The sequence below is a fragment of the Hemitrygon akajei genome, chromosome 1, assembly GCF_048418815.1.
Source record: "Hemitrygon akajei chromosome 1, sHemAka1.3, whole genome shotgun sequence".
In the NCBI taxonomy this organism is placed as follows: Eukaryota; Metazoa; Chordata; class Chondrichthyes; order Myliobatiformes; family Dasyatidae; genus Hemitrygon; species Hemitrygon akajei.
The window spans coordinates 107,306,110-107,318,335 of NC_133124.1; the positions used below are offsets into that span (position 1 = coordinate 107,306,110).

General features: G+C 41.0%; 1 protein-coding gene across 1 annotated transcript in view; it reads right to left on the reverse strand.

Annotated features, from left to right (window-relative positions):
• tbrg4 (transforming growth factor beta regulator 4) overlaps nucleotides 1–12,226 on the reverse strand; it is a 34,754-nt gene that overhangs the window by 13,378 nt on the left and 9,150 nt on the right. The window contains exons 3-7 of the mRNA XM_073049212.1: nucleotides 9,899–10,222; nucleotides 4,205–4,376; nucleotides 3,736–3,893; nucleotides 1,546–1,656; nucleotides 85–229 (exon numbers count right to left, since the gene is read on the reverse strand). Coding sequence (XP_072905313.1) covers nucleotides 85–229; nucleotides 1,546–1,656; nucleotides 3,736–3,893; nucleotides 4,205–4,376; nucleotides 9,899–10,222 — 910 coding nt within the window. The remainder of the gene's footprint in view (nucleotides 1–84; nucleotides 230–1,545; nucleotides 1,657–3,735; nucleotides 3,894–4,204; nucleotides 4,377–9,898; nucleotides 10,223–12,226) is intronic.

Sequence of the window (12,226 nt, forward strand, 5' to 3'; positions counted from 1 at the left end):
TATTCAAACACAAGTTCTGAACTTGGGCCTTCAAGATATTCAACAAGAAGAATTTTAAACAAACGACTGAAGTGCAAGACTCACCTGTAATTCTTTGGTAGAAATGCGGTTGAAGTACATGATGGAGGTAAAGAGGATTAACCTGTTGTAATATACAAAGTGACCATACCAAATCAACCAGCAGGAATGGATCCATCTCCAACAGGGCACTGTTAAGTTTATTGTGAATCTGGAGACAAAAATAAAATTAGATCTTATTGAAAGTATCCTGTCTTCCACTGGTCCTGCCAACTGTTTCTAATGTAATGCTACTACTTCACAAAAAAATTTTAAAAGAATATTAACAAAATTACAATATACTTTCAACTTTTTGCTCACATTCTCCTGGATGCCAATAGCCATCGATACAGTGAACCAATCCGCATGTTTCTTTAGAAATCAGACTATCAGTGGATGTGGGCTTAGTGCAGACAAGTGCAGCTGAGGTAGAAGATCAGACATTACCTGATGGAATGGCAGGGCAAGCACAAAAGGACAAATGGTCTACTCCTGCTTTTATTTCTTATGGTGATACTAAACCATAATGGTGATCAATTAAGCTATATTCTGGCCCTGTTGATAACAGACAGAGTAGAGAGCAAACAAGAGCCAATTTTGTCCCTCATAGCCAAAGAAACCAAGAGTAAAGAGATCCGCTTTGGATCAAGAAATATTGAAGATTAAATAGTGAGGAGTTGGGAATAGCAAAGGAACACCATTATTTCGAAGTCACCCACCATTTTGACCCAGAAATTCATAACAATTCCTTCATTATTACTGGTTTTAAATCCTGGAACACCCTACCCAACAAGACTATGCAAAGAGCTTCACCAAGACTGCAATAGTTCAAGAATGTCATTCACCACCACCTTATCAAAAGGAATTATGCATGGACAATAAATATTTATCTTCTTATAATGCCTATATCCAGTAAATGAATAAATTAAAACTAAATTAGGTATCCAGCTGCAAAAATATCATTTTAAAGTTACAAATACAAAAGGCAAGGACAGCAATTAAGACAGCACTTCAGTTGTACAGAGCAATGTGGATAGATTGGCATTGGAAGAAATAGAGGCAACATTCACCAAAGTAGTGATAAGGCTCAGATGTTTATTTTATAAAGGCATTGCAAGCACAAAGTGGTGAAATCTTTTAATAGGAAACTATTCTTCTGGTGAGAGAATTATAAACACAGGGACATACAGTAAATTAAATTCAGAACTTGATCATGAAGAAATTATTTTAACACAAAGGGTAAATGAAATTCAGCATTCCTCCACCATCCAAGTTCCTACAACTGGATTGCAAGTCCTGAAATGCTGAATTTTTTTTTCAAAGAGACTAAATACAGCCATCACTGCTGAAAACAAGAACAATTTTACACAAGCGCACCTTCCACACTTCACTATAATACCAATCCCAGCTTTCTCACTCTGAGTAAAGTAAGCTACCACTGAGATACAGTTGTCCTAAAGATAATACATTCTCTCTCACCATCCCTACCTTAGCAAAGAAGGTCTCTCCAGTGGCTGGTTGATAATTAAGACGAGCGAAGGCCATGATGATGTTACAGAGCTGCACTTCAGTCATCTCGTCACAGTGCTCGTATACATACTGAATACAATAATGCAATACATTAATTTATCTGCACCTTTTCCAAACTTCAAAAGTCAAAAGCACAGAAATCAACAAACCTAGTCTCTAGAATGGTATTAGGTATTCTCCTTAATCTTCTTAAATACTTACTTTTCTACGTACACACCATGTCCATAACTCACTTTCAGGTATAATACTCTGTTATAAACCATCTGAATTTGATCGTAGCTCCCAAATAATTGAGTATTCCCTCCCAGAAATCCACTACTGTATACATAAACAAGTTGTATTTCTCAATTACGGTAGATACCAACCTCTAACTGCCTTTTCTTTGCATATACCATCCTTGTACAAATTTTCTAATTTACCAATCAAGACGGATTATATGACATTCTGTGCTTTTATCAAATAAAACAGTCAATAGAGAGGTAAACAAGATGTATGACATGTTTGCCTTCATTGGTCAGGGCACTGAGTGTTACAGTCAGAAAGTCATGTTGCCAAAATAAGCTGAACTTAGAGATTCTGGGAAGGGTACAGAAGAAATTTACATGCACATTGGCCAGATTAGAGGGTTTGCGCTATAGGAGAGATTGGACAAACTTGGAAAAGCCAGTTGTTTTCTCTGGAGTGTCAAGAAGCTGAGGTGAGGCCTGATAAAAGAATAACAGAGTGCAGATTAGTGTTACAGTACAGAGAAAGTGCAATATATGTAGACAGTAAGGTGCAAGGTCACAGCGAGGTAGATTGTGTGATCAAGAGTCCATCTTATTATACTAAAGAACCATTCACTAATCTTATAACAGTGGTACAGCTGTCCTTGAGATTGATGGTATGTACTTTCAATCTTCTGCTCAATGGGAGAGGGGAGCAAAGAGAATTTCCAGGGTGGGTGGGATCCTTGATTATACTGGCTAGCTTAACAAGGCAGCAAGAAAACACATTCCAAGGAGGGAAGGCTGGTTTTCATGATGTGCTGAGCTGTGTCTATAACTCTCTGTATGTTCTTGAGGTCATGGACAGAGAATTTGTTATACCAAGCTGATGTACATCTGGATAAGATGCTTTCCATGGAACAAGCCAAGGCACCAGCAAGCCTTCTTGGTAGTGACCTCAATTTAGTTGACAAGCACAAGTCTAATAGTGTCCTTCACCCTTAGGAACTTGAAACTCTCAATTTCTCTACCTCAGCACCATTGATGACGACAGGATCGTGCACTGGTGCATCTTGCTGAAGTCAATGACCTCATTTTTATTTATCTGACACTGGGAGAAAATTTGTTGTCATGACACCATGTGACAAGGCTTTGCATCTCCTTCCTGTATTGTGATTCATATGAAGAGACCAGAGAGGTATGGATCATGCGTAGGCAGAAGAGATTGAGTTTAATTTGACATCATGCTCATAACAGACATCGTAGGCTGAAGCAGTAGTGAATTAAAAAACACAAACACGAGGAAATCTGCAGATGTCCTGATGAAAGGTCTCGGCCCAAAACGTCTACAGTGCTTCTTCCTATAGATGCTGCCTGGCCTGCTGCGTTCCACCAGCATTTGATGTGTGTTGCTCGTAGGCTGAAGAGCTTGTTTCTAAACTATACTGTTTTACGTTCTAAAGGAGAAACCAGGAATCTCCATACAGGATTATGAAGCACATTGTCTTCAAGAGAGTCAATTTACATTTTACTTTCTCAGTTTAATTTTGGAAGATATGAATTAGCATCTAAAATGAGGGCTATGGGTAAGCCTAGTAATTTCTAAGGTAGGGACTTGTTCGGCACAACTTTGAGGGCCGAAGGGCCTGTATTGTGCTGTAGGTTTTCTATGGTTCTAAAATCGATAATTTTATTATGGCACCTGGCAAAGGGATGAATGCTCTCCAATCGAATTACGTACCTAAATTAAAATCTCAAAAGTTTATTGGTCACAGCAAGACATTGAAGAATATTATGCAAGGTAATATGTAACACATTATTAGCTGCTAAGTGTTAGGCAGACCCAACGAAGACTTTTAAGAGAACAGAAGATCAGGGTAAAGTAGGAAAATGGAAATGATCAAACTAGCTCCAATTTCAAAGTTAATAATTGCAACTTCACCTGTGCTAGAGCTTCAAACAAAGGTAGGTTGAGCCACTTCAGGTAAGCAAATGACTTTGTGCATCGCATGACATCAAGGGGACTCAACTCTGGTACTCTGGGGAGAAGTTCAGAGGCCAGCCGCTGGAAAACCTGCGTCTGTTGGAAATTCAGCTTTCCTGTGGAAATATAAGAAGCCAATATTAAACTTTGAGCAGCTATTATTTTTATTAAACTACTTTGTTTCTAAAAAGCAGACACTTTATTTTTTAAATGTTGCAATATGTCATGGTATTATGGGATGAACCCTTCCCCTTCCTCTTGTCAAAATAGAGTTTGAGTAGAATGTCGGTTCATGAATCTGGCGCTAGGCTTGCAAGCTTAATTACCTAGCAATCAGAGCTAAACACAGATTGCAAAGACCCACACAACGGACATTTCACTTGCATTTGGTTAAGTTTATATGATTTGGTCATTGATTTGCACTTACCATAAGCAAAAGCCATGTCAATCAGTAATTCAGTCTTGAGATCAAAGTACTTTTGCATGAAGTGGTATGACAGGGCACGTAGCAAGGGAACAGACCGCCGATTTTGAATTGCCAAGGCCAGCATCACTTTTCTTGTGTCATCAGGAGTGAAATGTTCAGCCAGTTCCAAGCACTGAAACATGAAGTTGACAAATGCACAGTGAAATTGCATATTCCATGTCGACTCAGAAGACTAAAACTTTTATAAACTTAGAATGATATAGCACCTTTCACAATCCCATGATACTCCAAAGAGATTTAAAAATGAAGTCTGCTTTATGAAGACAAGTGTTTTCGGTTGGAATCAAGTAAATAATGTGATTAACTGGTATTAAGCAATGGCCTACAAATAGCACTAAAACAAAGTCCAGATTAGCTTCTTTAGCTGGTCCAAGCATTGGGATAGTCTTTGTGTGTGGGAGATCATACAACCATATAACCATTACAGCACGGAAAAAAACTATCTCGGCCCTTCTAGTCTGTGCCGAACGCTTACTCTCACCTAGTCCCACTGACCGGCACTCAGCCCGTAACCCTCCATTCCTTTCCTGTGCATATACCTATCCAATTTTACTTTAAATGACAATACCGAACCTGCCTCTACCACTTCTACCGGAAGCTCGTTCCACACAGCTACCACTCTCTGAATAAAGAAATTCCCCCTCGTGTTACCCTTAAACTTTTGCCCCCTAACTCTCAACTTATGTCCTCGTTTGAATCTCCCCTACTCTCAATGAAAAAAGCCTATCCACGTCAACTCTATCTATGCCCCTCATAATTTTAAATACCTCTATCAAGTCCCCCCCTCAACCTTCTATGCTCCAAAGAATAAAGACCTAACTTGTTCAACCTTTCCCTGTAACTTAGGTGCTGAAACCCAGGTAACATTCTAGTAAATCTTCTCTGTACTCTCTCTATTTTGTTGACATCTTTCCTATAATTCGATGACCAGAACTGTACACAATACTCCCAATTTGGCCTCACCAATGCCTTGTACAATTTTAACATTTCATCCCAACTCCTATACTCAATGCTCTGATTTATAAAGGCCAACATACCAAAGGCTTTCTTCACCACCCTATCACATGAGATTCCACCTTCAGGGAACTATGCACCATTATTCCTAGATCACTCTGTTCTACTGCATTCTTCAATGCCCTACCATTTACCATATATGTCATATTTGGATATTTGGATTATTCCTACCAAAATGTAGCACCTCATACTTATCAGCATTAAACTCCATCTGCCATCGTTCAGCCCACTCTTCTAACTGGCCTAAATCTCTCTGCAAACTTTGAAAACCTACTTCATTATCCACAATACTACCTTAGTATCATCTGCATACTTACTAATCCAATTTACCACCCCATCATCCAGATCATTAATGTATATGACAAACAACATTGGACCCAGTACATATCCCTGAGGCGCACCACTAGTCATCGGCCTCCAACCTGACAAACAGTTATCCACCACTACATCTGGCATCTCCCATCCAGCCACTGCTGAATCCATTTTACTACTTTACTATTAATACCTAACGATTGAACCTTCCTAACTAACCTTCCGTGCGGAACCTTGTCAAAGGCCTTACTGAAGTCCATATAGACAACATCCACTGCTTTACCCTCGTCAACTTTCCTTGTAACCTCTTCAAAAAATTCAATAAGATCTGTCAAACATGACCTTCCACGCACAAATCCATGCTGACTGTTCCTAATCAGACCCTGTTTATCCAAATAATTATATATACCATCTCTAAGAATACTTTCCATTAATTTACCCACCACTGATGTCAAACTGACAGGCCTGTAATTGCTAGGCATATCTCCTGAGTTCTTTGAAGAAGCAAGCAAGAAGGTTGATATGGCAGGGTGGTAGATGTGGTATACAGTTGCAAGGAAAGGTTGGTGAACCCATTGCAATTACCTGTCTTTCTGCAGTAATTACTCATAAAATATGGTCTGATCTTCGTCTAAGTCACAATAATAGACAAACACAATCAGTTTAAACCAATAACACATGAATAATTGTATTTTTCATGTCTTTATTGTACACTTTGTATTATTTATAGTCCAGGCTGGAAAAAGTACAGTATGTGAACCCCTCTATTTAGTAACTGGTAGAACATCCTTTAACAGCAATAACCTCTACCAAGCGTTTACTGTGGCTGCTGATCAGATTTGCACAATGACCAGGAGAGAGTTTAGACCATTCCTCCATACAAAACTGTTTTAGTTCATCAATATTTCTGGGATACCTTGCATGAACAGCGTCTTCAGGTCATTCCATAGCATCTCAACTGGGTGGCACAAAATGCTGGAGCAACTCAGGACCCACAGCATCTATGGAAAAGAATACTGTTGACGTTTCAGGCCAAGTCCCTTCAGCAGGACTGGGTAAAAGGATAAATGCCAGGGGGGAGATCAGTGGGGAGGAACGAACTGACAAGGGAGTCGCATAGGGAGCAATGCCTGCGGAAAGCAGAAAGTGGGGGATGGGAGAGGAAAAGATGAGCCTGGTGGTGGGATCCTGCTGGAGATGGCGGAAGTTATGCAGAATTATATGCTGGACAAAGAGGCTGGTGGGATGGTAGTTCAGAGCAAGAGGAACCCTATTTTTGGTGGGTGGCGGGAGGATTAGGTGAGGACCCATCTTCACTTATCCTTGCAAGCAGAACAAGTGCTACAGCTGGCCCTACACCTTCTCCCTCACTATCATTCAGGGACCCAAACAATCCTTCTAGTTGAGCCAACACTTCACCTGCAAGTCTGTTAGGGTCACCTACTCTATCCAGTTCCCTGTATATTGGTAAAACCCAATGCAGATAAGGAGAATGCTTCATCAAGCACCTATGTTCCATTTGCCAGAAAAAGCAGGATCTCCAAGTGGTCACCCACTTTAACTCCCCTTCCCATTCAGACATCTCAGTCCATGGCCACCTCAACTGTCACAATGAGGCCACACTCAGGTTGGAGGAGCAACACCTTAAATTCCACTTGGGTAGCTTCCAACCTGATGGCATAAACATCAATCTCTCAAACTTCTAGTAATGCCTACCGCACCCTTCGCTATTCCCCATTCCCCTCACACACCTTATCTCCTTACCTACTTGTCAACTTCCTCTGGTGCTACTCCCCCTTTTCTTTCTTCCATGTCTTCTGTCCTCTCCTATCAGATACCCACTTCTGCAGCCTGTATCTCTTTCATCAATCAACGGCAGACAGAGCGGAGGTGCTCGACGAAGCGGTCCCCCAATTTGCGTCGGGTCTCGCCAATGTTGAGGAGGCCGCACCAGGAGCCTCGACAAAGCGGTCCCCCAATCTGCGTCAGGTCTCACCGATGTAGAGGACAGGATCTCCCGGTTGCCACCCACTTCAACCACCTCCACTCTGTCCGCCACAACAGACAGGATCTCCCGGTTGCCACCCACTTCAACTCTGCTTCACATTCCCATTCAGATATGTCCATAGATGGCCTCCTCTACTGCCATGATGAGGCCAAACTCAGGTTGGAGAAGCAACACCTCATATACTGTCTGGGTAGTCTCCAGCCACTTGGCATGAACATTGAATTCTCCAACTTTCGGTAATTCCCTCCCTCTCCTTCCCCCATCCCAGTTTCACTCTGCCTCCTCCTCCAGCTGCCTATCACCTCTCTCATGATTCTGCCTTCTTCTACTACACAGTGCTTTCCCCTTACATTCCTTCTTCACCTTTCCTGCCTATCCCCTCCCCCACCCCTTGATCTTTCCTCTGACTGGTTTTTCACCTGGCACCTACCAGCCTTCTCCTTCCCACCCTCTCCCCACCTTCTTTATAGGGCCCCTGCCCCCTCCCTCTTCAGTCCTGACGAAGGGTCTCGGCCCAAAACATTGACTGTTCATTTCCACGGATGCTGCCCGACCTGCTGAGTTCCTCCAGTGTGTTGTACGTGTTGCTTTGACCACAGCATCTGCAGTGCACTTTGTGTTTTCTGTCAGTAACCTGACTTCATGTGTCTTTTTTACAGGGCAGGGCATCTCCAATCCCAGCTCACTGATGGGAACACCTGACTCCAGATAGTTTTTGTAGAAGGCATTATCCCAAAGGATCACGTACTTTTTTGAACCTAGATCGTGATTGTTTAAATAGTGCAGTCAGTATCAATGAGAAGTAGTACACTTGTTTGTGTGTTATTAGTTTAGGCAGATTGTCTATTATTGTGACTTCATGAAGATCAGACCACATTTTATGAGTAATTAATGCAAAAAACTATGTAATTGCCAAAGGTTCATCAACTTTTTCTTGCAACTGTATATACACTTCAGTAAGACCTTTAATAAGCGTCTGCTTGGTAGACTGTTTCTGACAGTTAGATCAATGGGAATCCAGCAAGAGCTAATTGGCTGCACAATTGGCTTTATGGTAGGAAGCAGAGCGTGATGGTGAAAGATTGCTTTTCAGACTGAAGGTCAATGACCAGTGGTGGGCCGATTGTTATTTTTCACGTATATCAATAAATTGGATGACAATGTAGAGACACTTTTAGTAAATTTGCAAATGTCACTAAAATAGGTGTTGTATACACTGAAGATGCTCATTAAGAATTATCAAGAATCATCAAGTGCAGATGAAGGCAAATGGACTTTAATTCAGTTAAGGATGAGGTGTTTTATTCTGGAAAGACAAATCAGGATAGGGCTTTCACAGTAATCGGTAAGGTCCTAGAGAATTTTGCAGAATAAGGGGATTGAGGAGAACAAGTACATAGCTCCCTAAAAGTGAGGCCGTAAGTAGAGAGTGTGGTGAAAAAGGCTTTTTGCCCACTGGCCTTCAACAGCCAGGATGCTGAGTATGCTGCATTTGGAATATCGTGTTCAGCTTTGAACACTCTGCTATAGGAATGGTGCCATTAAGCTGGGAAGAATGCAGAAAAGATTTACAAAGATGTTTGCCAGGTCTCAAGGGACTGTGTAATGGAAAGAAAGCTGAGCAGGCTAGGATTTTATTCATTGGAGCATAGGAGAATTAGGGATGATCTTTTAGAGATGTACAAAATCATGTGGAGCATAGAGGATGTGAATGCACAGTGTTTCTTCCCCTAGGCTGGGGAATCAAGAACTAGAGGGCATAAGTTTAAATGAGGAGGCAAAGGTTTAGTAAGAACCTGAGGGGGCAACTTTTTTTTTAAACCCAGAGGGTGATCCTTGTATAAAATGAACTGCTAGAAGTGGTTGAGAAGGTACATTGCCAAAATTTAAAAGGCACTTGGACAGGCACATGGGTGGAAAAGGTTTAGAGGAATAAGGGCCAATGAGATTAGCTTAGATGGACACTGTTCAGCATGGATTGGTTGAGCTTAAGGGTCTGTTTCTGTGCTATATGACTAAGACACTGGGACAACTACATTTTTTGTCTTCCTTTGGTGCCATGGGATCCTTTACAACCAGAAGAGGGAGCAGACTGGGCAAGTTTCATTCTGAAAGCAGCAACCTCAACAGTGCTGTTTCCACAGCATTGTAGAAGTGAATTAAACACTTAAATCTCTGGGGTGGGACTTGCCAACACTGAGACAATGCTGACAGCACAACCAAGAACAAGGTCAATCTTGTACAAGGATGCTAGTTATTCCTATGTTGTTTATAACATACATTGAGTGAGTCCTGTATACCTTATCTTCCAGTTTGTCCATCAGTGCATCCGACAGGCGTCCAACCTTCGTCATTAACAAGGCCACAGTCTTTGCATCCGTGATCTCTGCCCACCTCAATTCCACATGTTTTATTATATCACTTAGCAACACCTTCTGTTGCTCTGACTGTGCAAAACTGGTGTAGTAGTCAAGAAGCGAAGTGAGATGTTTAAAAGTTAGCCGTCTCAGCCGCCAGTGGACCTCGTTTTCAATAGACTGAAGGACTGGGTTTTTAGCATCAATTCCGATGAAAAAGAGGCTCCTTAGCAAGCTGATCAAGTTCCCATTCCATACAATTGAAACCTGAAAAGAAAAAAAAGCAACATATAGACTGGCCTTGATTTGTTTTCCAGCATTTATGGTGGAAATATTCTCACTTAATTTGCGCTTGGCATACAATGTAGTTCAGTAACCCCACTCGGTACAATGGAAAAACAGGTGGGACACAGGAAGATGAAGATTCAGGTAAATTATACTTTTGGATAATTGACACAATCCTAGATGTGCAAGAACTTTTAAGCATGTTCACAGCTACGAAGTGTGATTATGACTGGAGACAAAAGAGATTGCAGATACTGGATTTGGCAGCAACAAACAACATGCTAGAGGAATTCAGTGGGTCAGACAGCATCTATGTAAGGAAATGAATGGGTAACATTATGGGTTAAACCCCTCATTTGAACTTGTCAAAATATTTCTAGGGTCAGGTTCAGCAGGAAGGGCCCAAGCCCCACAGAGCCTTACCAATCAGTACCCAAAAGCATTAAGAACACTCAAAGGATTGGCAAGCATAGGTAACTGTCTGCTTACTGTAATGGGCCAGATGAACAGAAACATTCTGTGGTCCATTTATATTGTACTTTGTTGATCAAGAGTAGGTTGACAGAATCATACCTTGGGTTGATAGAAGATCTGGAATCATCACTCACATTCAGAGCAGGTTGAGAAATTTCTAAGTCCTGACAACACAAGGGAATCATATGGGCCTGGGTCATACCCCTTTGTAGATCTTCCTCAAACCAGCAGTGCAAAAATAATTGATTATTGCCTGTGGCCACGTTACTAATTTGCTTCTCCACACCACTTTGTGGAGCAGTCTAGCAAGGGGAAATGCAGAGGGTCTGCAACCAAATGTTTCTACAAGTGAGAGAAAGAAATATTAACAGAGGAGGAAAAAAGGTTATGAAAAATCGTTCACAACCATTGTGTTGGTGCTAACTGCCTGCAAAATATTCAAAGTACATGTGGACCTTAAAAGTAGAGATTGGAGGAAAAATGCAGAAAAAATATGTAGCTGAGGTAATACAGAAGACAAAAATATAAGACATACACTCAGACCCTGCATAGCACTGATTTACATAGCTCTCCACCTCTGAGGAATGCATCCTCTGCATTAAATGGGGTCTGAGTGTGTTGAGGGAAACAAAGGAGAAGTAGTGGAGAAATTAAAGGTAGCAAAAGTTAATAAATCCCCTTGATCCGGTAACCAAATCATTTTAGGCTATCTGAACAGACTTACTGAGAAGCACACGGTTGTGATCTAAGATCCTAGGCCAGACAGAACAATGATGGTAAATTTCCCTCCCTTAGGGAAGGAAACCATATTTTTAAGATAACCCACTGGATTCATGATCTCCATTAATGATAATAAACTTTATTAGTCCACATTTATTAAATTAAAATTCTAATTTCTGTTCCCAGATCAACAATACATGCCTTAGTATACAGGTCCAGTGCAACCACTGCACTACTATGAAGGTGTTGTGCACATACATGAGAAAAAGTGAGGGACCAAGTGAACACAACTGAACAATGGTGAGAGTGAAAGTCAGTTTGGTGGAGTATGAAACTGTCCATCAGAGTGACTATTCACAGAATTCTTCAACCACAGACAGATCAGATTTCCATGAGTATTTACATTCCTAAAGCAAAAGCAATGTATGAAGATGAAGGAAAGGACAATAGAAAATGCTGGAAACACTCAGTAGGTTGGGCTGCATTTCTGGATAAAGAAGCAGGATTAGCAATTCAGTTAACAACATTTTAATATAACTCGAAATAATGAAGATAAAAAAGAATGACTTTTGCAGAGGGAAAAAAAATGTGGAGACCAAGAGAGTCTGAATGATGCAAGTGGTGGTGGTGTCAGGTGAAAGGTGGTGGTACAGGCTTATGAATATAAAAAGGGACATCTGAGGGAAAGATATGAATTAAATCTGAAATTACCAAGAGGACAAAAGAAAGCATGTTCACAATGTGGAAGACAAGGGAATATTGAAGAACAGCCAATATTGTTCCTTTATTTAA